The sequence below is a fragment of the Herpailurus yagouaroundi genome, unplaced genomic scaffold, assembly GCF_014898765.1.
Source record: "Herpailurus yagouaroundi ecotype Mexico unplaced genomic scaffold, PumYag 182, whole genome shotgun sequence".
In the NCBI taxonomy this organism is placed as follows: Eukaryota; Metazoa; Chordata; class Mammalia; order Carnivora; family Felidae; genus Herpailurus; species Herpailurus yagouaroundi.
This window is the reverse complement of record NW_024412413.1, coordinates 11,963,670-11,990,209: the sequence shown is the minus strand read 5'-3', so window position 1 is coordinate 11,990,209 and position 26,540 is coordinate 11,963,670. Positions and strand designations below refer to the sequence as shown.

General features: G+C 42.5%; 1 protein-coding gene across 26 annotated transcripts in view; it reads right to left on the bottom strand.

The window, feature by feature from the left end:
- The window catches only part of RBFOX2 (RNA binding fox-1 homolog 2), a 288,313-nt gene that overhangs the window by 77,409 nt on the left and 184,364 nt on the right, over window positions 1-26,540 (bottom strand). Inside the window, exons 1-2 of one of the 26 annotated variants that reach the window (XM_040490941.1) lie at window positions 25,033-25,261; window positions 15,460-15,576 (exon numbers count right to left, since the gene is read on the bottom strand). The exons of 20 other annotated variants lie outside the window; for them this stretch is intronic. In XM_040490941.1, the coding sequence (XP_040346875.1) occupies window positions 15,460-15,576; window positions 25,033-25,059 (144 nt within the window). In that variant the 5' untranslated portion in view covers window positions 25,060-25,261. Of the gene's footprint in view, window positions 1-1,422; window positions 1,454-15,459; window positions 15,577-17,116; window positions 17,162-21,563; window positions 21,657-25,032; window positions 25,262-26,540 lie in introns of those variants that run through there. 5 more of the 26 variants (XM_040490940.1, XM_040490949.1, XM_040490953.1 and 2 more) reach the window with 5 other exon arrangements.

The following is a 26,540-nucleotide window of genomic DNA, read 5'->3' as shown; positions in this document are numbered from 1 at the left end:
CAGGATGTGGGATATACTTGGGGGTTGGCAATTAGGGGGCAGAAATAAGGAGGTGCTTGTAGCATATTGGAGAAGATGTGGACCTAAGCAGGGTAATGGGGCCAAGAAAACGGAGTCAAAAGCTGCTGTGGGGGAATTTAAGGAACGTGGCAACCAACCAGTTATAGGCAATAGGCAGAACAAGATGGCTTTTTAAGATTTATAGTTGCAGACTCACTAATCAGAACCCACTCACCCACGCACTTTCATCAGTACTTGAAAGAAAAGTTTTCTCATTATTCACAAGTCACACTGCTTGGGGTAAACGAGTCTATGTTGTTATTGTTTCTTAAATATATTCTCTGTTATATGGAGTTATTCTGAGTATTACTTGAATCCGTTATTTACTGACATTTAAGCACCTACAACATCCTAGTCTTTAACATCAGGGGGAGGGGAGGCACAAGGGCAAAAATAAGATTTTGCCTTTTTTTTTTTTTTTTAAGTTTATTTTGGGAGGGGGAGGGGCAGAGAGAGGGAGAGAGAGACACAATCCCAAGCAGGTTCCATATTGTCAGTGGGGCTCGATCTCACAAACTGTGAGATCATGACCTGAGTTGAAATCAAGAGTCAGACACTTAACTAAGACCCCCCAGGCGCCCCAGATTTTCTTTTGTAGTACCAAATTTAAAAGGTGAGACAGGCATTTAAACTAATAATTACATCAACATCATTTGTGCTACAGAGCTAAGCATAAAGTACTCTAAGAGAACACAGAAAGAGTGGTCCCAAATAGAATTGTTTGCCTTAACTGTTGTAGGATAATTAAAGTCCATGGAATCTTGGAGAAAGAAGAGTATTTTTGTTTCTACCTTCCCATTTCTTTTTCTTTTTAATTTTATTTTAGAGAGAGAAAAGTGCACGCATGTGTGTGTTGCACACGCACAAGCAGGGGTGAAGGGCAGAGGGAGGAAGAGAGAGAATCTCAAGCAGGCTCCCCACCCAGTGCAGAGGGGGGCTCAATCCCACAACCCTGGGATCACGACCGGAGCCAATCAAGAGATGGACACTCGACGAACTAAGGCACTCAGCCGCTCCTTCCCATTTATTTCCCAGCCTCATCCTCATTTTTTCACTTTGGTAATCTCAAGTCCCACTTCTATACTTGATCTGCTATCTGCTGCTTCTAAGCAGCATTTTTTCACTTTGGTAATCTCAAGTCCCACTTCTATACTTGATCTGCTATCTGCCGCTTCTAAGCAACAGGCTGCAAATCCTATCGCAAGAGAAAAGTTTCCCAATTCCTGTATTACATCTATGATCAGAATGAATCGCTGAAAGAAAGGGATCAATATGCATTTTATTTACACCTTCACAACAATGATCATTTTGTTATTTAGGTAGAGGATCTTCTCACCAGTTTATCGTCCTGGCCAGGGTCACTTACCATTTTCGTCATGCTGTAGGAAAAATGGAAATTAATTCTCTAGCTTTGTAACCAAAAGAAAATACTTTTGCCTTGAAGTATTTTATTTTTTTTTAAACGTTTATTTTTGAGAGACAGAATAGAGCATGAGCAGGGGAGGGGCAGAGAGAGGGAGACACAGAATCCGAAGCAGGCTCCAGGCTCTGAGCAGTCAGCACAGAGCCTGACGTGGGGCTCGAACCCATGAACTATGAGATCATGACCTCAGGCAAAGTCAGACGCTTAACCGACTGAGCCACCCAGGCGCCCCTGCCTTCAAGCATTTTACAAATTAGATAATTCGTACCTCCTAGAATTTGCCTGGATAGGCTCAGATCTCAAACCCTACCTGCCTCTGTAAAAAAGGGTTTATCAAAAGCACTCAGCTGATAGAGCCTAAGAAAAGGCTGGCCATTCTTCTCAGACCCTGTCCCAAAAGCCGGGGTGCCCGCCTGATGTCTGTGACCCTCTCACAGAAAGATAAAAAACAGAACGCTGGATTTAAGATCAAGAATCAACCAAAGTAATTTATAAACCTCTGTAGAAGAACGATAGGCTAAGAAGACCTCGAGAAAGAAAACGAATGGATACGCACAAAGACAAAACAACACACATTTACCAGACATTCAGTGAACTTCATTCTAGGGTCTTCATTTACCCCCACACTTAAAACTGGGCCGCCCCAAATCTCTGTCCTTTGGCATTTGAAATAACTCTGTATTGAACACAAACGTCCCCCTGTGCCAATCTAAAGACAGTGAGGTTATTATACTATTCCTGCCTCCTTTTGTTCTTCAAACTACCATAACCTGGTGGGAGGGCTGTGAAACAGAAGTGTTTCACCCTCTGAACACCTGGAGCTGAAAATATTAGTATCTAACAGTCCCGAAAATGTTTCTGATAGCAAAATAGGTTAGATAAAAGTCATGTGTTTTCTCTTTGACAGTGAATATAAATCATACCCAGAGCCATGACATGTCAGACAATCTGCAGGTAGATCTAGAACTGGAAGGAAAAGCCTACACAGGGAGACTCCCTGCAGCCTCTAGTTTGTGGGTTCAGGATCGGTTCAAACGGTTCATTCTTCATTTGGTTGTCCGTGACTGAGTAGATGGCTGGGATCCAGAGGAAATTCACAAGAACAGATTTAATGACTGTGTCATAATGATTATAGTAGTAAAAGGCCCATCACCGACTAAAATATTCAATTTAAGGGAAAGTATTATCTGATTCCAAGAAAACAGTCTAGGGACACATCTATTCCTGCTAAAGTCTCAGTAAGATCACTAACTCACGCAGTATGGACCCCCTCCTCTCTACTGTGCCACGCACACCCACAGACTCATCTTTGACCTGGCTCCTTGAGTGAAGATTCCCACATTTAATTGTGCATAATGATCACCCTGGGAACATTTTTTTCTTGAGATCAAGATCCTTCCCCCCACAGATTATGATTCAGTGTGTTGTATCAGGGCCCTGGTACTCCAGGTACACGTGGTTTGGGAAACGCTGAGAGGCTTTGCTGGCATGAGAATTACGGTGACAGTAGGTGCTGCTAGAAAATGCCCTTAGCGGCTACACTTCTAGAAGAAGGGCAGAGATTAGGGAGGGAGGAAGTGCTGAGAGGAAGGTAGTAGTGGCCCTAAATGTAAATTACCTCAAAGTAGAGGGATCTTCTTATATGGAACCTACAGATAAGAGAATAAAAACTAGTTTTTTTTTTTTTTTTTTTTTTTTAAATGCAAACCTACTGAAATGGAAGCCTAACAATGGTTCCTTCTTTTACAGTAGTTTTAACCAAAGGGCAGATGGAGTGCAGGAGGGGACCAAGTGCAATCCTGAGCCCTTGCAAAGAATAAATAAAAATAAAACAGGAAATACAATATATTGTACATTCATGTTTACAATAAAAATAATTTACAGGATCTAGCATATGCAAGTCTAAGGACAGGTATAGGCTTTGTATCCAAATCACTTGCCTTCAACACACACACACACACACACACACACACACACACACGCGCGCGCGCGTGCGCGCACACATACACATACACATACACACAGCTTTCAAATTACTCAGAAAAAAGGCAGGCTGACCTCTCCCCTGAGGCTGAGTTCTGCCATCTCAAAGCTATGAATATTTAAAGAGAAAAATAAATATTTCAGAATAGAGTCATTCAAACCAATAGTCTATTAGGTTAAAAACGACAAACCCTATAATAGTCTTAATGTCTCCAACCTCCTAAAAGCTCTTTCTTCCATATCTTCTGTAAGCAGTATTTAGAACCTCAAACTCCATGAATCATGTCTTCCACCCACAGGAGACAATAAGAAATACTCTGGTCCTGCTACCTGCTTCCTTGGAAACGGAAGGTCCCCACAGCCAATATGGTTGGTTGTCTATTCTAGTCAATATAATTGATTTATACAATTCATGGGTGATTATTCTTTTTCTTAACCAAATTTTCAATACAATTTAAATCAACTTACTCCTTATTTTGTCTTCATGGGCAATTAAGTTCATATCTTCTATATGTTAAACTGCAATATCCTTGAAAAAAAGCCGTTAACTCAGGTTCAGAATAAAATATTAGGAAGATTTTGTACTGCCTCCTGAATCAGAAAATATTGAATTATTCTTTATATATATAGCATTGGATGTTCTATTATAGTTTACTTCTTCAAATGAGTAAATCACGTAACATACAGTAAGAGACAAAATTTTTCCCTATACCCTTCCCCCAACAAAACTGCCTTCTGTCTGCAACCACAACTACATGATGGCTTTGTATTTCCTCTATTTACTTCACAAGTAAAGCCCCTACGTAGACCATGGGCTGAATCACATGCTGCTTCATCCATAGCTTCCTCATTAAATGATGAGCACACAGCAGTTGATGTTTAGAAAATGTTTGCTAATCGAATCGACCGGACAGTTGATTATCTGCTTCCGAAGCACTAAGTCTGTAAAACACATAAGAACCTTTTCTCTTTCTAGTTTTAGGAGTCTACAAAAAGTTCACCACGATATCAAGAATTGTTCTTAAATACTTCCCACAGAAGACAAGCGATTACAGTCCTGTATTCAACACACACGCTCATTGAAAGGCTGTGCGAGTATCTGCGCTCTGTGCACGGCAAACGGTGAACAGGCGCTTCCGCTCTCATCACCTCCCATGCAGGCTATTCCAAGAATCTCTCTTCCAGTCATTCTCCCATCTGCAAACAACCTCAGCCTAATCCATTTTTTAGAAGTTTATTTTTAGAGAGAGAGAGCAGGAGAGGGACAGAGAAAGAATCCCAAGCAAGCTCCACACTGACAGCACAGAGTCTGATGCGGGGCTCAAACCTACGAGCCACGAGATCATGACCTGAGCGGCAATCAAGAGTCAACACTTAACCGAATGAACCACCCAGGCAATCAATTTTTAAGCAGCTCCCAGGAAGATATCGTTAACTAATTCTCTTCTGAAAATTCTAGGCTCCTCGATGCCTACACTCTCAAGTCCAAAATCCTTCGCCCATCCAGTCTTGATTCTTGCTGCCGAGTATTTACTGAGTACCTATGAGGGGCTAGACACTTGGTTCTAGATGCTGGGGAAACAGCGACTATGAAGATGTTCCTACCCTTAGGAAGTTTACATTCTAGTAAGCAAAGACAAGTAAGAAACAGGCAAGCCTCACAAGAAACAGATGGGGAGCCATGGAGGAAAACAAAGCAAGGAAGGGGGTTCAGGAGTACTGGGCTGGAGGGACAGAGGACCGCTATTTGACACCGGGGAGTCAGGGCAGGTCACGACCGAGCAGACACCTGAAGAATTTCAGAGAGCAAGCCGTGTGTCTGTCTGGGGGAAGACCACCGCAGACAAAGGGAACACAAGAGCAAAGCCTCAGATGTGAAAACGTACTCAGCTGACTCTAGGAACTAGGAGCAAGGCGGCCTCGTGCGACTGAACCAGAATAAGCAAGAACCGAGTGGCAGGAGATGGAGAAAGGTGGCAGAGGGGAAAGAGAGGTGTTGGGTAGAAATCTTACCAAGCTTAAGGCCACTGCAGGGATCTGGGCCCTTCCTCTCCGGCGAGGGTTCTGAGCCAACTGACATGGCTAGGTTTAGGTTTCACATGGACCACTGGGCAAGGCAGAAGCAGGCAGGCCAGTTAGGAGGCTATAGTAATAACCCACCTGAGAGATGACAGCGGCTCAGCTGGGCCCAGGTGGCGCTCTTGCGTGTATTACGTCTTGGAAAACACCTTGTGCTATCTCACCTCCAGTTTCTCTGCACCTGCCAGTCCTTCTGCTTAGAAAGCCGCTCTCCTTCCTACCCATCTGCCTAGCTTATACACATTCTTTAATATTTAGTCCGGTCATCCACTGTTCTCAGAGGCTTCTCTTGCCTCCTCCAAATAGGAAAAAAAAAAAATCACTCCCTCCGCGTATTCCCACTGAACCTAATACGTAACTCTACTACAGCACTTCTATTAAAATTATTTGTTTAGGGGCGCCTGGGTGGCTCAGTTGGTTAAGTGTCTGACTTCAGCTCAGGTCATGATCTCACGGTCTGTGGGTTCCAGCCCCGCCTCAGGCTCTGTGCGGACAGCTCAGAGCCTGGAGCCTGCTTTGGGTTCTGTGTCTCCCTTTCTCTCTGCCCTCTCCAGCTTGTGCTCTCTCTCTCTCTCTCTCTCAAAAGTAAACAAACATTAAAAAAAATTTTTTTTAAATTATTTGTTTACATATCTATCACCTCTGTAGAACATGGACTCTTTGAGGGCAGGTAACTGTCCAGGTCTAATCAATTGTTGCATCTCCGGTGACTGCCTTAAAAACATTCAATAAGTGCTTGTTAAAAGGGGGGAAAAAAAAAAGAAATCTGTCCAGCCTAGTAGAGTGTATAAATAACTACAGATTTTTGTTAATTTTTAAGAGATACAACCAAAATTAGGACAGGAAGAGACCCAAACCCACCCGGCATGGGGAAACACAGGGGACACGAGGAAGGGAACACCACAAACCCTGCAGGGCTTACAAGAGCTACAGCAGAGGGGCGCCTGGGTGGCGCAGTCGGTTGAGCGTCCGACTTCAGCCACGTCACGATCTCGCGGTCCGTGAGTTCGAGCCCCGCGTCAGGCTCTGGGCTGATGGCTCGGAGCCTGGAGCCTGTTTCCGATTCTGTGTCTCCCTCCCTCTCTCTCTGCCCCTTCCCCGTTCATGCTCTGTCTCCCCCTGTCCCAAAAATAAATAAAAACGTTGAAAAAAAAAATTAAAAAAAAAAAAAAAAAGAGCTACAGCAGAGCTAGAGGGAAGCAGGTCAGGGACCGTGTGCTGGGGTAATCCAAGGAGAGTCCGGGTCTGGTAGTGGCCCTGGGGGAGGGGGAGGAGCTCCTAGACCTCAGTCCCATGGGGCTGTATGCAAGCGGGCAGTGAGGTAGGAATGGGTGGGAAAGGAGAAAGGTTTGAGTCTATAAGTACAATTTTCTTAAAAGAAGATTCTCCTGATATAAACTACTAATTAGATTTTACCTTTCAATATCTGAAGTTCATTTTTTTTCCCCAAATGCATCCTAAAAGATCTTTCATAGTTATTTTGAGGGTGTTTTTGGCAATTTATTTTCCCTTTTTAAATTAATTAATGACACACCATTAATTAATGACACACCACTCTAGACCTGGGCACACAGGATGTAGGACCTGGCCTCCCCGTTGAGGCCAATGAAGGCCAAGGCCTGTGTGAGCTAACTGTTCACATGACAAACTCTGACCAAAGGGGGAGAAACAGATGAGTGGAAACCAGCAGATAAAATGCCTCTCCACACTCCCTTTGGATGGACCAGCAAGAGGAACAACAGTTCTACAGAACCCTTCTGAAAACTTCTACGGAAATCAAATACAGACGATCCCCAAATTAACGATGCTCAACTTTATGATGGTGTTAAAGAGATACGTATTCAGTAGAAACCATACTTAGAATTATGAATTTGGGTCTTTCCCCCGGCTAGATTGATATACAGGACGGTCTTCTCTCCTGATGCTGGGCAGAGGCGGCCAGAGCTCCCAGTCAGCCATGTGATCACGAGGGACAACAACCTGGACACTGACGATCATTCTGCACCCAGACTGCCGTTCTGTTTCTCAGTACCGTATTCGATGAATTACGTGAGACACTCAGCACTTTGTTATAAAACAGGCTTTGGTAGATGGTTTTGCTAACTGTAGGCTACTTAAGTGTTGTGAGTATGTTTAAGGTAAGCTGGGCTAAGCTAGGATGTTTGGTAGCATTAAATGCATTTAAATGCATTTTGACTTACCACACTTTCAACCTGCGATGGGTTTATCAGGGCATAACCCCATGGTAAGTCGAAGATCTGTAATCAACAACACCTATAACAAGGCTATGGCCAGCCCACCTTCCTTGTTTCACTCCCCTTTCCTCATCCCTGCTTTCCTAGGACTGTACTCCCAACAGTATCAGTTGGTAAAGTTTTTTCTGCTTTTGGTTTTTTAATTGAGGTAAAATTGGTATGTTATATTCCTTTTAGGTGTACAACATAATAAATCGTATTTGTATACACTACAAAGTGACCATAATCCTAATAAGTCTGATTATCACCTGGTACCATACAATTGACCCCCTTCCCCTCTGATAACCACCACCAATCTGTTCTCTAGATCTATGTTCATTCAGTCTTTTGTTTTTTTTAGAAATTGATCTTTTTAAATTTTAGAGAGGGGGGGGCAGGGGAGAAGGGGAGAGGGGGAGAGGGAGAGAGAGAGTCTTAAGCAGGCTCCACACCCAACGTGGAGCCTGACACAGGGCTCCATCCCACGACCCTGGGATCATGACCTGAGCCAAAATCAAGAGTCAGATGCTCAACCGGCTGAGCCACCCAAGCACCCATTTTTTGATTCCACATGTAAGTGAAATCATATGCCGTTTTCTCCTCTGGCTTATTTCATTTAGCGCAATACCCTCGAAGTCCATCCTTGTGGTCACAAAGGGCAGGGTTTCCTTCTTTGTATGGCTGGGTAGCATCCCACTGTGTATCCAGGTATGTGTGTGTATCTCACACCTTCTTTATCCACTCACCCGTTGGGAGACACTTAGGTTGTTTCTGGATCTTGGCTGTTTCGTATGTAATTTAGCAGGTAAGGTTTTGTCTCCGTCTTCACTTTCTAAAGAACACTAAGGAAGCCTTCTGTCTTACCCCTTGTATCTTCCATCTTTGCGTCTTAGAGCTCTACATTTCGGGAGGTTATCTTCAATTTTATTTTCTATTTGTCTGTGGCATGTTTTGACAGTCACATTCTTGATCTCCATCCCTCTTTTGCAATCTCACATTGCTCCCTTTTCATTATACCAGTAATGTGGGGTTTTTTTTTTAATGTTTATTTATTTTTGACAGAGAGAGAGAGAGAGAGAGAGAGAGAGAGACAGAGTGAGTGGGGGAGGGGCAGAGAGAGGGAGACACAATCCGAAGCAGGCTCCAGGCTCTGCCGTCAGCACCGAGCCTGATGCGGGGCTCGAACCCACAAACTGTGAGATCACGACGTAAGCCAGTCAGTCACTTAACCGACTAAGCCACCCAGGCACGCCCCTTACCCAATAATGGGTTTATGAATGTATTAACTTCCTGAATCTGACTCCATTAGTTGGAATGTTGTGTTAAATGTTCCTCTATTTCTTGGGTTGTCTGTTTCCCCAGAGGGTCAGCTTTTCTTTTTGTTTTTTTTTTTGTGGTCTCTGTCATGCTGAAGGACCCTCTAATATGGCTAATGGTCTTCACGCACCAATGATCCAGGTATAAGGACTTGGTTAGCTGGTGTGGGTTTTCTCTGCTATTGTATAATCTGTTTTCTGACCAGTTCTCTCCCTGGAATTAAAATTCTAACTGGGAACTCAGTATGAGATTTAAAAAAAAAAAAAAAAAAAAAGAGCATGTCAACCAGTAGGCTTTGTTTTATTGCAAGCTGCTAGGAAAGTGCGGAATGATCTCCTCCCCAAGTATGGGACTCAAGGAAGGGGTGCCAATACCTAATACAGAAAGAATTACGTTCACTTTCCCCAAGCATTCCCGATCAAGTGCTTCAGAGTCAAACCCTCTGGTGTTTCTGGTTTTCCTTGTTCTGGTGCCGGAGAAAGGAGCCGCCACAAGTGCTGGCTACCTCCACTGGGAAGGCAGCGGAAAGGCTACGGAAATGCCACACGGTTGAAGTGATCCGTACAGACTACACCCAAAATCGCCATTTCCTATTCCTTCTTCACTCTCGCTGAGTCCAGAGCCTCTCTGGGGTTCCTGCTGGAGAGACTGGCCTACACACCCCTAGCCGCTCCTATACTCATTGTTAGGCTTTAGCTTCCGCTCCATTTATCCATCAGTTGGTTCCCGTTTGCTTTAATTTCTCCAGAAATTTGTTTAACTCTCTTGTTCATTAGTAGTATCGCTCTTCGCCCTTTGCTGTCTGCTGTTACTGGTTTACATTTACACTTCTACACTGTTAATGTCAGTGGGCTCTTACAAGAGATGGGGGCTGCAGGAATGTCCCAGAACTTGACCCAGAAGTCATGATTTTTTTTCTGCAAAAGATTTCAACCATAAGCAAGCTCTAGAATTCAAGTTCCTTTTCTTTTTTAATTTAAATTTTAGTTAACATCAGGTTCCTTTTTAGCCTTCCTAAAGAACATGGGGTAGTGAATGTCGTCGTTTCTTTAACCCTTTAAGAACACCGAGATTCACTGAAAGCAAACTGGAGAAGCTTAAAGGAAAATGAGAAGTGTTTACTACAGTTCTTGCAACATCCTTGTCCTGACGCTTTAGTAAATTATATGCATTTGGAGTACAGGAAGCAAAGCAACTCAGGAAGTATCAGAACTACTATTTTTTTCTCTGACTTATTTCATTTAGCGCAGTACCTTCAAAGTCCAATCATGTGATCACGAATGGCAAGGTTTCCTTCTTTTTATGGCTGAGTAGTATTCCACTGTGTATACATGTATGTGTGCACCATAAGTCACAGTCCACATGTCACCTACAAGCTCACTCAGCACCATGTCTGAATCGTGACAAATATAAAAGACCTTCATGAGTCTAATCACTCTCAGAAAACAAAACAAAACAAAACAAAAATCAAGTACTTGCCAATTAGAACACCTAATTCTTCACCTCCCGCCTCCTTCACAAACACAATAGGGACCAAGATCAGATGGCGGTCTAAAGGGAGAAAAACATTTCCCGGTACCTACACCTCTCTACCACGTGGATCAATAAGGCCTGCCATAGACTCTGACCCTTCGGTCAGAATAGAAGGGCAATGAAATATAAACTAGTGACTGCCATGTTTAATCCTGGACCACAGCGAGACAAAGAAACCTAGAGAAGGAATTAGAGTCCTGTGTTGGAAAAGTTCATCCAAAAAGTGATCGCAAATAAGGTGTTATGCTAAAACAGGAAAACCTGTCCCAGAGTAAGAGAGGATAATCAACTTAAGGAAGAAGGTATGCAGAAAACCCAGATTGGAGATCCAAAATCTGTTCCTAAGAGAACCCAAAGGCGGTCTAAACTTCAATAGGGCTTAGCGATGAAACACTCTCAGATTTCACTCTACACTTTTTTTTGGTTTTTTGTTTGTTTTTAATTTCATTTTAAGAAAGAGCACATGTGCACACGTTGGGGGGTGCAGAGAGGGGTGGGGGAGAGAATCCCAGGCAGGTTTTGCACTGTTAGCGCACAGCCCCATGAGGAGCTCGAACTCACAAACCGTGACCCCATAACCTGAGCCGAAGCTGGACACTTAACCGACTGAACCACCCAGGCACCCCTCACTCTGCACTTTTTATCTTTCCATGTCAAACCAACTGCTCAACAAACAAAGACAAAGAAAAATCTTCAAGCATCTTTAAACAGAAACAATCAAAGGGCATGTTTATTTCTTCTTCCTACTTACAATCTTCCTCACCTATAACTGCATTGTTACCATTATCCCATCAACTGGACTATCGAGCTTCATTCAAGAATTATTTTTCCAGGGATGACTCAGGGGCTCAGTCGGTTGAGCATCCAACTCTTGATTTCAGCTCAGGTCATGACCCCAGGCCCTGCGTTGGGTTCCCTTTGTCCCTCTTCCCGGCTTGTGCTAAGATAAACAAATAAAAATAATTTAAAAAGAATAATTTTCCAGCAAAGAATTCCCAAGATACACAAGTTGAGCTTTTTACTCATTTTAAGATTTTTCCCTTTTAGGAATGAGGAGTAAAAGAACTTGATATTTTCGCCTTTACAGACTAAACATCTGTTGTTAAAGGTCTGAACTCCCCAGGAGGATGTTCTGACAATAGAAAGAACACCAGACAGGGACTATGGAAAACTGAGTTCTAACTCCAGTTCTGCCATTACTGCGCCAAATGACCTTGGACAATTCACCTCCTCTCTGCATCCACATCCAGATTTGTAAACTAAAGTTGAGTTGTAAGAATCAATGATTCTATGATAAAGAAGCCTTACCCAAGGGACAGAATGCACTAAAAAGGAAGAAACATTAGGCTCATTACCATGTGGAACAAAGTATTTTCTCTGCAACAGAGACAGTCAACAGAGTGCCATTAAGTAGTTTATCTGCTCTCCCGCCCAAAGTGGCTAAGAGCTACTGTAATAAGGCAACACTTTCATTTCTCTCTTATCCTGTACAAATGCTCCCATATGATTACTAAACCATCAAACTGTAAAACCTCTGTGCTGCGATAAAATTTCAGGAATCTAATGCTGTGTACAGAATTGTCAAATTGATCAATTCTGTACTTTCCCAAAGGAACCCAAGACTCCAAGAAAATGAGCAGACATTTCTGAAGGTTTTGGCTAAAGGTGAGTTATAAAGATACATAAAGAAAAGGTGAGGGGCGCCTGGCTGGCTCAGTCGGTGTAGCATATGACTTGATCTCAAGGTCGTGAGTTCAAACTCCACGCTGGGTGTAAAGGTTACTTAAAAAAATAAAATCTTAAAAAAAAAAAAAGAAGAAGAAGAAGTTAAATAAACATTAAGGCCTATATTCTTCATATTATGCTTCAGGTAATGGCTATCATCAAAAAAGGGGTATAAACAGCACAAATTTTGGAAGATAAACATGGGTTCTAACCCGGGCTCTGCCATGTACAACCGTGTGACTTTGGAGAAATCATTAAATCTCTCAATGCCTCAGTATTTTTATTTGCAAAATAAGAGAGGGGATAGCTACCTAAATGGGGCATCCATAAGAATGAACTGAGATCGTGAATACAAAATTCTTTGTTTGACTTACACACACACACACACACAGCTAACAACCACTATTTGTGAAGGAAGAAGACAAAAGGGAAAGAGAATATAGTTCACAACGTGAGACCTAACAGCTGAGCTGTAACTTTAAAGATCTTCATACTCCTTTTCACATAAATAGTCACATCAGCATAAATGTTGGGGGGTGGGGGGACAACCACATTCTTCTCACTTTATATAAAAGCATAGGCAAAGTGAGATTAACCCAAACAAAACACATACGTCCCCAGTTTCTCAAAAATGCCTCCTGGCTCCTCAAGAGAGGACAGCATATGAAAGCAGACACTTGGGTGAACTTTTGCTCAAGTTGCTACACTAGCAGATGACAGACAACCATTTCATCCAACGTTAGGAAAACTCCAAGCAGTGCCACCCACATTCTTTGATACGTGCGTGCAACAACGTGTTTCGTTCCACAGCACCCTCTCCCCACTGAAATTCCTAGAGAACCTGAAAACCAATGAAAGAGCAATGGTTAAAAGTCTAACTACTGGGGCATTCTAAAATAAACATAAAAAAAAAAAAAAAAAAAAACAGAAACACTATTTTTCCTGTGATCCTGTCCATGTATTTTTGTTAAAGAACTATTTTTAGGGGCACCTGGGTGGCTCAGTCGGTTAAGCGTCTGACTCTTGATTTTGGCTCAGGTCATGATCTTCACGTTTGTGAGCCTGAGCCCTGAGCTGATAGTGCGGAGCCGCCTTAGGATTCTCTCTCTCCCTCTCTCTCTCTGCCTTTCCCCGGCTCTCTCTCTCTCTCAAAATAAATAAACAAACGTTTTTGAAAAATTAAAAAAAAAATAACTATTTTTACCTTTAATTAGAGAGTCCTAGACTCTCTCTGAAATTATTCTACCACTGCGTCTCATTCAGTACTCTAGAATTTGGTTCTAAACTGAGACAATGTCTTGCATAATGCACACACACGCACATGTGCATCCACCAGAGCCATTCGTCTCACCCTTTCTGCTGCTGCCAAGCTTTCCTTCCAAACTCTTTCCTCATCTGAACTTCTAATGGTAGTTTACTGACATCTTATTCATGTAATCTACCATGCTCCACCTCGTATTTTGATTATTTATACATACTATGCATTCTCCAATACTCCCGGAAATTACTGTTCAATTGAGTTTTCATTCATACATTAGGAATATGTTAAATGAGATACCACTTAGCTTTCAATTAAGAATAAGTGGTTTCCTTCGGCTTCCAATCAAGGTGAAGTGACAAGAACCAGACAGACTTCTCTTGCTGCTCCAAAAAAACCCAGAACAAAATACATGACGTACAGCACTCGAGACACTGTACAGGAGGCAAAGAAGGACACTGATCCCTCAGACAGGAAAAACCAAGGTGACCTTTATAACCGCCCAGCTTACTGCCTGGAGAAAGTTTCCAGGCTGTGGCACAGAGAGAAGCGAGAGCCAGGTAGTCCCCATGAGCTGAAGACAGTGAGCTGGAAGTGCAGGGAAGCCAAGACGGCTGGAGTTCACAGGGAAGAGTGCCAGAGAAAAAAAGAAAGCTGCACAGAGAGAGAACTCCGAAGATGCGCACGGGGCTGCCCTCAAATATTCAGCTAAGTCATGATCACTGCACGTTCTGTGAGGAGCTACCTTAGGGCTGGGGAAATGTCCACCTGAAGGAGGTGGAGGGAGTAACGCCAGGAGATCACACAGTGCCATCAACAGAGCCTGTTTCCCCATGATGAGTGTGCAAAACCTGGTTATTTCGGAAACATCAGTTAGAGTACTAAGAACCTCAACAGTGAGGTAAAACTAACCAGGGACTAAACACAGCTCTGGCCCTTTCTAACACAACTTAAAAAAACAAGACCTGAAAGGAGCAAACCACTTTTCAGAAACTCAGCGGTGGTGTAGACAAAGCTCAAGAGTATTTATTGAAATAGATACGTATTATATCTAAGCCTCCAACAAGGTAAAAAATTCAGTGTCTGGCATCTAACCAAACATTACCAGGCAATGTAAACAAGCAGGAAAATACAATCCATAATGAGAAAAATCAATGGTAACTGATCCAGAACTAATACAGGTGTCAGCATTAGTGGACGAGGATATTAAAACATTTGTATTCCACGTGTTCAAGAAAAATTGTATGTAAAAGAAACACCGAGCATGTTAAGAGACATGAAAGATAAAGATATATATATGATCCACATCAAATGCCAGAGGTGAAAACTGTATTGTCTGAGATTTAATGGAAAAAGGCAACAAGTACACACTGGATTGGATTAATGGCAGATTAGACACTCCAGAAGAAAAGATTAGCACACTTGATAATACCACCAAAGAAACTAACCGAAAGGAAATACACGGAGAGGAAAAAAGACCATAAAACAATGAACAGGGAGCCTTGAAAATGACATGGAATGGAAAAAGAAAGAAAGAAAGAAAGAAAGAAAGAAAGAAAGAAAGAAAGAAAGAAAGAAAGAAAAGAAGAAAATGACACAGAATGGTCATAATCTAATACGTATCTGTATTGGACAGCTTTTCAAAAGCAGTATGCTAAGAATCTAACTCTTGGCCATCTCGAGTAGAAGGAAAAGAAGAGAGGGAGGTGGCAGCACTCTAGTTGCCAAACCCTAAAATGTCACCACCGCCTTTCCCTTTCTCTTTGCCCTTCCCACACTGGGTGGGTTAAAGATCTTCTTCCCCCTTTCCTGACTTCCCAGGAGACCAGAGCTCCTTTGGCACTTACCTGCTTGCCATCTTCTGGATACATGTTGCCTTCCACTGAAACATCTACAAGAGATTTCCCCAAATAGCTGTTTACTCCAAAATCCTCCTTTATGCTAGCCAAATAAAGCATCCGTTTCTAAAATGACATTTATATTTTCAATATTAACTGATTTAAGTAATAAGCATGAGGATATATGTGATTACCCAATTTAACTCTCCTGTTTTCATTTCCAAAGAGAACCCTGCCTATGAAGTAACAGGTTAAAATTCATTAATTCAATCGCGAAGTATTTACTAGCTACTGAATCGAACCAGATGTGACAATGAACACAGGCGATACGGTCGCATTCCTGAAAGAAGCTAGTCTGATGGGAAAAAACAGATAAATATACTCACAGAGACAGTACTACTATAGCATGGGCTAAGACAGCATCGCATACACGATGCCAGTCACAATAAAGGGACAACCCTGAGAGGGGGGCAGGCTTTCTGAAGGAGGTGAAGTCTAAGCTGAACCTTTAAGGCAAGAAATCAATCACGTTCGTGAAAAAGGTATTCTGGCTCAATGTAACAGTATATGAAAAACTGTATGAAAAGCAGGAAGGTATAAAACACAGCATACATGGGGATATGCCTTAGATTTGGGGATAGAATGGAGGGATAAAGGAAGAAAGGGGGAAGAAATCTTCCTATTTTCTGGGGGAAAGTGAGAGAGCAAGTCAAGGGTTTCACGCTAACAGAGATGAAAACATGTCAGAACTGCCGGGAGCTGTGTCCCTGTCCCTTTCGTCCCTGTCCCCTTTCTAGGGGAAAACATTCCCTCTATTAGCAGGTAGGGAGGACCTCCATCCTTCTCAGTCGGGGGTTGGCAAACTGTGGCTTCCCCCACCAGTTTTTGCACAGCCTAAATGCCAAGCGTGGTTCTTACATTCTTAAACAGCTGGAAAAAAAAAAAAAAAAAAAAGTGAAAAGCAGAATATTTTGTGACACATGGAAATTATATGAAATTCAAATTTCAGTGTCCATAAATAAAGTTTTACTGGAACACTGCCACACTCCTTCGTTTATGTATCGTCTATGACTTCTTTCGCGTTTCAACAGCAGGGCTGGCTAGTTGGGACAGAGACAGCATGGCCCGCAAAACCAAAAATACTTACTATCAAGCCATTAGTGGAAAAAGTTTGTGGATTTCTAGGTTTCAAAGTCTCAACTCCTTCACTTCCGTGTCAGTTTGTCTCTTCAGAACTTTTTATAAGGAATCTCATAATCAATATTAGATGAAAGAATACAGTTCTATTATTTGTGGATGTGAAAGTATTGTAATTTCAAAAAATAATCATTGATTTCCATTTCCATGTCGTCTACTTAAATATTCCTTTATACGTTAACTATCAAATTCTGACCGCAGAACATTATCCTGTAATTGTGAATGAATCCAATATCATCAGTTATAGGATTTCAAGTTACAAGTTTGAAAACTGCATTCATTTCCTCTTGCTTATAGCAAGTCTAGCCATCCTTATTTCCTGAGCTTTAATTAAATAAGAAATATCATTCTAACGTTCTGAAACTGATAGCCCTTGGAAAGAATTCAAGAGGCTGATGAAAAGAATCTGCCAAAGGAAGGTGATCTAAGAGTATTTCGATGATATTTGACTTATACTAAGTATTATTACCTCAGAATATCTTCCAAGAGCTGAATTCATCTTTTGGTTGTGTTTTACCTCTATTTTCGATAGAAAAACAAGATCATGTTTTCCTGCTGCTACTAACTGAAAAGACTCTTATAATCCCGGATTTTGTTTTTTCCAACAAATTTTTTTTGTACAATCGCAACATCTCAAGCGAAGTGGTATTTACTTTTGTGGATTTTTGGTATGTCATTTGTCAGTCCAATTGTCATCTCTGAAACAATATTCCTAAAAAATAAGTTAAAAAGAAATGAAAATTTCATGATTAGTAACCTTTGAGGGATCTGGGTTAAGACCCAGGTTAGAAGACAGGTATGTTCGGGGCGCCTGGGTGGCTCAGTTGGTTAGGCGACCAACTTCGGCTCAGGTCATGATCTCGCAATTTGTGGGTTCGAGCCCCGTGTCGGGCTCTGTGCTGACGGCTCAGAGCATAGAGCCTGCTGCAGGTTCTGTGTCTCCCCCTCTCTCTGCCCCTCCCTTGCTCAGGCTCTGTCTCTCTCTCAATAATAAATAAATTTAAAAAAAAATTTTTTTTTTGAAAGACGACAGGTAGGTTCTTGCCAAACAGCTGACAGCTGCATGCATGGCTTACAATGGAAAAGAGAAATAACATTCTACTTAGGAGATGAGATACCCTCATTGATCAATAAGCTATGAAAACGGGAGTGAAGTCAAACCTGTCACAAAACAAAATTTGTAACAGAGATCTGGTCCTCAATACTCATAATTGATAGTTTACTTAGCAGAATGATAAACCATTCACATAAATCAAGGTAATTAGTCCAGTATAGCTAAATCTCTGGCAACGGGAGGTTTTCGTATCCGTGAGGACTAACACAAGGAAGTAGGTTAAGAAATGCAAAGAGAACAGAGGATTAAAGGGAACACTCGGCAGTTATCTTCAAATACTTGGCTTTTATGAAGAGAGATTAAGTTCTGTGCGACTCTGGACGACAGAACCAGGGGACAGTGAGAAAAGCATAATGAAAAGACATTTTAGCTCACCGTAAGGAAAACTCTCCTACTTTTGAAGGGCCAACAATGGAACTGTTTATCTTATGAGGCTGCTAGTATCATGGAAGAGAATGCAGACCTGGAATGACATAGATTTCAAGCCTGAAACCTATCTCTGTCCGTATCTAGTGCCGCCCAGTGGCCTGACCTCTCAAATCTCAGTCTAATGGATGGGAAAAACACCACGGATCTCAAAAAGAGATTGGCAAGTGATATGATACGCCCATGATAATGATTTATGTGTATGTAAAACTGGTGTCAAGCAGGTAAGCAAAAACAAAAAAATTTGTTTTAATAACAGTCATTATTAGTGGTGTTAAGAACAGAGAAGCCAGAGACAAACTCTCTGGGGTTTAAATCCTGACACTGCCTCCCTGGGCAAGTTACTTAACTTTTCTGAATCCCTGTTGCCTAACTTCTTTCTTATTTTTTAATATTTATTTATTTATTTAGAGAGTGAGCACACACGTGCACACACGGGCAGGGGAGGGGCAGAGACAGAGGGAGAGAGAGAATTCCAAATAGGCTCCATGCTGTCAGCATGGAACCCAACACGGGGCTCAAACCCACAAATGGTGATGAGATCATGACCTGAGCTGAAATCAACAGTCAGATGCTTAACTGACTGAGCCACCCAGGAGGCCCCCGTTTCTTCTTAATTCCTACAATATGGACATTAACGGCACTTATAAGGCTGCTAATAGGAATAAATGCCTTAATATACACAAGGCACTGACAAAAGTGCCTAATACATAATATGTACTCTGTAATATTATCTGCCACTATAAAATAATACTATTACAATGGATTCATTTTATTCATTAGTAAATTCCCTGCTTTTTCAAGTACAATTGACCCTTAATGGGAGGGTAGGGGTGCTGACCCCGCCTCCGCCCCCACATTGTCAAAAATCTGCATGTAACTTTTTGATTCTCTAAAGCCTTCACTAATAGTCTTCTGTTGACCAGAAGCCTTACTGTTAACATGAACAGTCAATGAACACGTTTTGTATACTGTATGTACCATGCGCTGTATTCTTATATAAAAGTAAGCTAGAGAAAAGAAAATGTTATTAAGAAAACCATAATGGAGAGAAAATACATTTACACCACTGTACTGTATTTATTGAAAAAAATCCACATTAAGTGGGCATGTGTACCTCAAACCCATGTTGTTCAAGGGTCAACTTCTATTCCATCAAAGCCTTGAATAAGTCAGAGATGGAAATTCCAGAAGTGAATCAGAGCCTCAACTAAATTAATTCATTCACACATTCAACAAATATTGACTGAATATATAATACCTACAAAAGGCACTGGGGTACAGTGCTTAAGAGTATGGAGTCCCAAGCCGGTCTATGGATACGAACCTCCAGAACATCTCTTAGGAGCTGTATAAACTTGGGCAAGTTACCTAACCATTCTGTGCCTCAGTTTCCTCTTCTGTACCAAGGGGATAACGACAAGGTCATGGAGAGGATTTCAATGCTGTTTAGCCCAGTACCTGACAGGATTAGCTGATCAGCTATATTATGGCTACACGCCAGGCATAGTTCTAGATACTGAGCATACAACACACTGCTGAGAAGGTCCCTGACCTCACTCACAGACCTTATATTCTTTGGAGGGGTCAGTGGCACGGATGATAAACAAACATGTTAACAAGTAACGACAGGCACTAAGATCAGCAGCATATGGGGATAGGGCAGTTCAAGTTGACACAGGACGGTCGAGGGAGCACTCTCCCTTGAGAAGCCAAGTGGGAAGCATTTCAGGCTGGGAGAAAAACAGAAGGAAAGGCCCTGAGCAGGAGGGTACAAGGTGTGGTAAGAGACGAGCAAAGAGGCCAGTGTCTTTGGGGCGAAATATGGGAAGAGAAGGAGAGAAGGCTGGGGAGCCAGCGGGGTTCCTGATCACACAAGGGCCTCAGGGACCAGAGTAAGGACACTGGATTTAATGAGTCTTCAGGAAAACAAACACCGGGAAGGTTTTTAAGGCACAGGAGTGACAAAATCCGACTTGCACTTGAAATAATAATGCACTCTGCCAACAACCTCTAATGAGTTATTGGACTCTAAGGCTCCCCGAATTTCATCACTCTAATAGAAACAAAGGGACGGTTAAGCATCTGGGCAATGGGAACACCACAAACAGCGTGATGGCGGACTGCAGCATTCCCAGCTGCCTAGGCCGGAGGTTGAGCACCGACCGAAGCCCAATAATAAAGCTGCTACATTCAAAACGGCAAGGCGTCTGCGGCAGGGGCGTGTTCTGTTTGTGTCTGTTGTGTTTCACAGCCCCAGTGTTGCGAAGAAAGTTTAAGGAAGACGGGGGGCCGGGCGGTTTGGGAACGATGAGACAGGAAGAGAGAGGGATTCCGGCTCCAGGACGGACACCAGCCACGTCGGGCTCCGGGGAGGAACGGTACACCAGAAAAGGGCCACTGGGCAGAGCAGCTGAATCATCACAGGTGACCACCTGAGTATGGCACAGAGATGCCCGAGAAACCACCCAAGGTGAGGAATTACCCAAAGAGGTGTTTTCATCTGAGGACTCCACAGACCACAAGTCAAAGGAGAGAGGAAGACAGGAGTCTGAAAATCTCAGGGAAGAGCACAAGACTTTCCGCCGGGCGCTGTCACCGGGAGGGAGGAGGAGCGCCATTTACCTGGCCACACGGAGACGTCCTCGGTGACAATGCAAACTTGCAGAGATTATCAAAGGCTTACCTAGTCTGGACTGCAGCACTAAGGAGAAAGATAAAGTTAAGGAAAAAAAACAAAAACGGGAAGGGCAAAAAGGTGTGTGTTTGGGTGGTGGGAGTGGGGGTAGGGGGGTGGCTGGGAAGAAGAGAATCATCTACCGAGTCCAAATTGTTCAGATTTAATCACATTTATGGAATTCTGGGTATCTTTTCAGGAAAGCTTAGTCATTTTTAGCACAGCAATATTTTTCAAGAGCCCATCTTGGCTTTGGCAAGGAAATGGTTAGAAGTAAAGATACGGAGCAGTGTACGAGAATTCCGCCAGAAACCAAATCTTCGGAAAGAGTGAGCCTTTTTTTGGTTCATTGTAAAGGAACATAAATTAGTCTCCAGCCCACAATCTGCACCTACCCCCAACTTCCCAGAGTCCCGCGCAGCCCATAGAAAGTGGAAAGCGTGCCAAAACAAACCGTGTGGGCCCAGGCTCTGGGCATGGAGGCTGGGATGAGGTTCGGGTGGAACCGGCCGGCAAGAGAATGGAAGGGCTTTGAAGCAAGGCCACAAAATGGAGACTGAGTAATCCCCGAGTACTTCCAAAATCCACAGAAAATGGACTACGCGTAGCTAAATCTCAGAACTGATTCCCTACTCCGGCTCATTTCCAAAAAACCAAACCCAGAAAGGACACGGGAAAATGAAACAAAGCAAAACATACCTGCTCAGTTATCTGTCTTTAATTAAAGCATAGAACACCCTCCCTCTCCTCTTCTCCCAACCACCCAGGAACAGAATAGCGACGGGGCAGCAGCTCAGGTGAAAGACTTCAGCCTTCCAGCTACAAAGAGGGGAGATAGCAGACAATGGAACTGGTGATTCATTACAAAAGAATACACTCCGGAGCCGGCCTGCTGCCACATGGGCTCCCTGCACTATTTAAAGGAACAGCAGCCCCCTTTCCAACCTCCCTTATTCTTAACACCTTCCCTCCTCTCGGTCCTGATGGAAAACAGATTTTGAAGAAAATGCCAGCAAAGCACTGAGCTGTCCAAGAAAGGGAGGGCTTTGTGTTCCACAGAAACTGGCAGTCTTACGCTACAGGAGAGTACAAAAATTTTCTTTCACATCCACCACACCGTACAACCTTTCTCCTCTCTGCCTGGTAGACTTTCCCCTTCAAGAACAAATAGCGTAACTGAGTCTATGTCAGGCCAACCATTTTTCTTATTCACTGAAGTCGACCGCAATTTTGTTTTTCTAATTTTATACCTATTACAAGAATGACTTCTTCTACATGGTTATTTTCATAGATGTGAAGGGATGTAGTAATTTGGGTCACTTGCTCAGAAATAACAAGAGTATCTCAGAGAAATAAATACACCTACACCATTCACACGAACAGCGGGTAGACCTGAAGTTACATTTTAAAAAGTCACCTGGGCATGTCTGTCTAGTATAATAGAATTTTGTGATTAAACTGCCTTTTGCTTTTTCTTTCAAGGCAAAACACTGATTACCTACTGTAAACGGCAGAGCCGTTTGCTAATTATACCAAAAAGGGGCCTCATAAAACCACAGCCGATATAATAATAAGGTGCACCCGTCGAGCAACTGCTGATATGGATCTAATATCGATCTGAAAGCACTTTGCCTTTCTTCCACCAAGTGAGCAGTTAATTTAAAATTAAGGGATACAGGAATGTCAAGATCCAATATGCAAAGAACCGAGGTGACAAAATGATAAAAACAGATCTAAATACTTTTCTTAATATACTAGTCAAGACAGTAAATACTATGCTATAATAAGCCATTTAACTTTGATAAACCAAACCCTAAGCGGCACACGCGTTTTATATTCAGAAAGTCTATGTGACAGATCATTATCAAATACTAGGATTACATGTCTGGCTTGAAAAACGGAAAACAAAAATAACCAAATCAAAACAAAACAAAGCAAAACAAAAAAACCAAAAAACCCCAAACCTGTAAGGACAAAGAAAGAGTTGGCCCATCTGGTTATCTCCTTTCATTTTCTTTTCTTTTCTAGATTACTAACAACTATGTATGCTACATTGACACAGAAAGTATATACACCAAAACAAAAATGCTGCCATACGGAAAATCCACAAATTTGATATTCTGCACTTCCCGCTTGTAGAAATTTGGGGTGGGCAAAAATGAGCAACTTCCTCTCTCAGCATCCTGCACATCCTGAGACGATCACCGTGATTTTAAATCTGTTAGAATTCTTAACCACCAAGAAACCTCCCCGTTTCTATTTCTCTCTTCTGCTTCACTTGCTAAAACTACAGTTTCCTTACGTACCAATTATTCAGATCACAATATTAAGTGTGCAGAAGCATGCGTTCTAACTTGTGTTTTACACACGCTCCTCCAGAAACTCAGGGCACATGTTCCAAGAGGCCACAGAAAACCTCTGATTATAAAAAGCACTACTTTAGAGAACTCTTTCACTGATTTAAAAATATATATAATGAAAAGTCAAGTAGCTGAAAAGCCCTCAGTAATAGCTGAGAAAGGAGAGAGCTGTTGCCCTGTAATATTGCCAGTTAATGAAAATTGAATGAGGGCTCCAAGGTTAAGAAGTATCATCTCCCAAGCAACAAAGAGAATCCAGAAATAGGTCTTCTCTTTTATGGAAATTTTTAAAAAGTAAAGCAATATTTTAAAAGAGTTAATTAGGCTGACAGTGAAGGGATAAGTGGAAGAGAAAATATTTCCAAGATTTCTCTCCTTTCCAAAAGAGGAGGGGTTTCTCGATAATCTCTGAACTCAGATCTGGTGAAAAATTACTTTGGAAAGATACATTCTTTGAAACTCCCCTTCCCTCTAGGTCATGTTGGCAGAATCTCCCTGATGCTTTCCCTCTTTCCAAACAGCACTGCAGGGCATTATATAACATTTAACGGAACACTGTTCCTGCCCCTAAAATGATGCCTCTATCCAGAGAGCTAGCCGACTCTCTCGCCCTCCGGTGGTGGTGGTGGTAACTTGGAGAGGAAAAGAGAAGAGAGAATACAAAAAAAGGACAACCTCCTTAAAAGGAAAGCACTGTCCAGTGATGAAATTTCCCTACAGAGCATAAAAGCCTGGCGTGACACCGATCCTAGGTCTGAGCCTGAAGGACTGGAAGGCTCGACCATGCAAATGACTTCACTCCAACCACAGCCTCATCATTCCCTATCTACGTGTGAAGGAAAAAGGGTAAAGGAACATACAGAAGATGCCAATGAGAAAAAGAGCACTGCCCGGGGAACCATGGAAGGCTATTCACCTTTCCGTTTGTCAGGAATGACTTGGTAAAATGCAGATTAGATACTGCCTGGCATAACCAAAGACAGGCAGAGAGAGACAGAGAGAGAGGGAGAGCGAGCGGAGAGAGATCTTCCATTTCCGACTCCCTCTCCTTCAAATGCCTTTTAATGCCCGTGTGATTGTCACTTATCCGTTCAGATTTGTTCTCCTCTCGGGGAGAGCTCGACCTGCCTCAGCTACACCTGGATATTCCCAGGGTTCCTACTGAAAACATTCCTTGCCAGTAACAAAGCCATGAAAACGAAGCCTATTTTTCTAGCCTTCATTTTTAACAAGCCATGTAGAGCGAAGGCAGCGAAACTGCAATTCCACAGCCAGCCCTGAGAAACCAGAGTGAATCAGGAATCAGATTTCCCTAGAACACAAATTCTTCTGCAATTCTTAAAAGGAAGTCGGTCCCTTTCCCCTCTTTTTGGCAGTCTGTAAGAATCTCTTCCTACCTCTGCAGTCTCTCTCCCTCCCTCTTCTCAGAACCAAGACAAAGAGGTAGACAAATCCCCACAGGGTCTTTCCTGAGCTACAGCTGCACAGAACAGGAAACAGGAATCTGCTATGGAGCTGAGGGAGGGGGAGAGAAAAAAGGATACGGACACATCTGACACACACACACACACACACACACACACACTCTCTCTCTCTCTCTCTCTCTCTCTCTCTCTCTCCCTCCCTCCCTCCCTCTCCCCCTCTCTCTCAACAGACACAGACTAACACTTTTCAGTTAATAACAATAAATCTGGCCTTTTCTGGGAAGACCATCATTATTAAAACTCTGTTTAGTATACCCGACCCCCATATCTTTACTTAGATCCCAGAAACCAGAAAAGAAACACACGGAGGAAACACAATCTTACCTGAGTTACCATTTTCTTTTTCTCCATAAACCAAACGGAACAGATGATGAACCCTTCAGGGCGGTCGTGCTGGGGCACACCTCCACAGCTTTCCTTCCCCCCCTCCCCCCCCCCAGCCAGCTATTTAAGGGCGGGTGATTGATTTCCCTTTATCCCGTTTTCCTTCCTTTCTCTTTCTAGCGTTTCTTCCTTTCTTTTCTCTTCCTCTCTGGCAGTCTCTCCCCCTCCTTCTTTCTCCAGCTCCCTCCCATATCTCAGGCAGATGGCTGAAGGAAGCCCCACCCCTGAATGCCTAAGGTAATTAATCAGAGTAGAGCCCCACCTCTTCCTCCTCCCCCCATCCCCTCCCGGCAGGCTGACATCTCCCAACTCCAGAAACAGGCCTGCTGGAGAATGGCAGTTTGTTGTGTGCTTTGCGCACGCGTGTGGGTGTGTGCGTGCGTGTGTGTGTGTGTGTGTGTGTGTGTGTGTGGAGAGAGAGGCAGAGAGAGAGAGAGGGAGGGAGGGGCAGGCGCCATGTGCAGGCATATTTTAAGGAATGAATATCTGTTATGGGGGCATTAATTACACAGCACTGGAAGCATTCACAGCAGCTCACCATAGTTAATACAGATTTAAACTATTCCACCCGTGAATACCTGATAATTAAACAAGAAATGAAACAAAAAGTATTTAAAAAATATCTCCACTGATGTACAGTTTAGAGTTGTAGTGGATTTAATGAAAGATGTGAAAAGCTGAATGACCACTTACAGGAAGGTTTTCAAGGAATGGGAACAGGCAAGAATCTGCCTGTCCTAAACCAGTCTAATGCCTGCAAAGGACCAAAAGACAGGAGGAAGGCAACAGAAGTGCTTATTTTTTTCTACTGTTAAAAACCTGGGGATTCTGAAAAAAGTGTCTATAAACAAGACTGCTTAAGAAACTTAAGGTGTATAGGAAGGTGCATGCAAATTTGACTGCCTAAGGCTTCCAGGTTCATTACAAATCCTGGTTAACTGAGAATCTGCCCTTTGTGTTCCCCGCCCTCGGTATTTCAGCCTCTACTGAAAATCATAAACTCCTTCTTATCTATACACTGGGCATCTGTGCCATCATTGTAAACAGTAATTCTTACTACCATGTGCTACAGATATAAAAGATTTGGGAAAATGTTTACTGAACATAAGAGTTTCTTTAATGTTTTCTTACTAAAACAAGAGTGAAAAAAAGCATAAAGGTGTGACTCAGTCCAGAAGTCCTAGTCTAAGTCCTGATTCTGCCCTTTACAAGTGCTCTCGCTGGTCTTTAAGTTCCCAATGTAAATTTCATAATTTCTCTACCTTAAATTATTAAATTTTCAAATAAAATAATCTGTGTGGATGATGAACTTACGGTGTTTATCACTTTCACATAAAAATGAAGATTTTTTTTTTTTTTTTTTTTTTTTTTGTTTTTTTAATAAGGGCCTAAATAAAAATTTTTTGGGGGCCCCGGGGGGGGAAAACAATTAAACAACAGCCCATTTA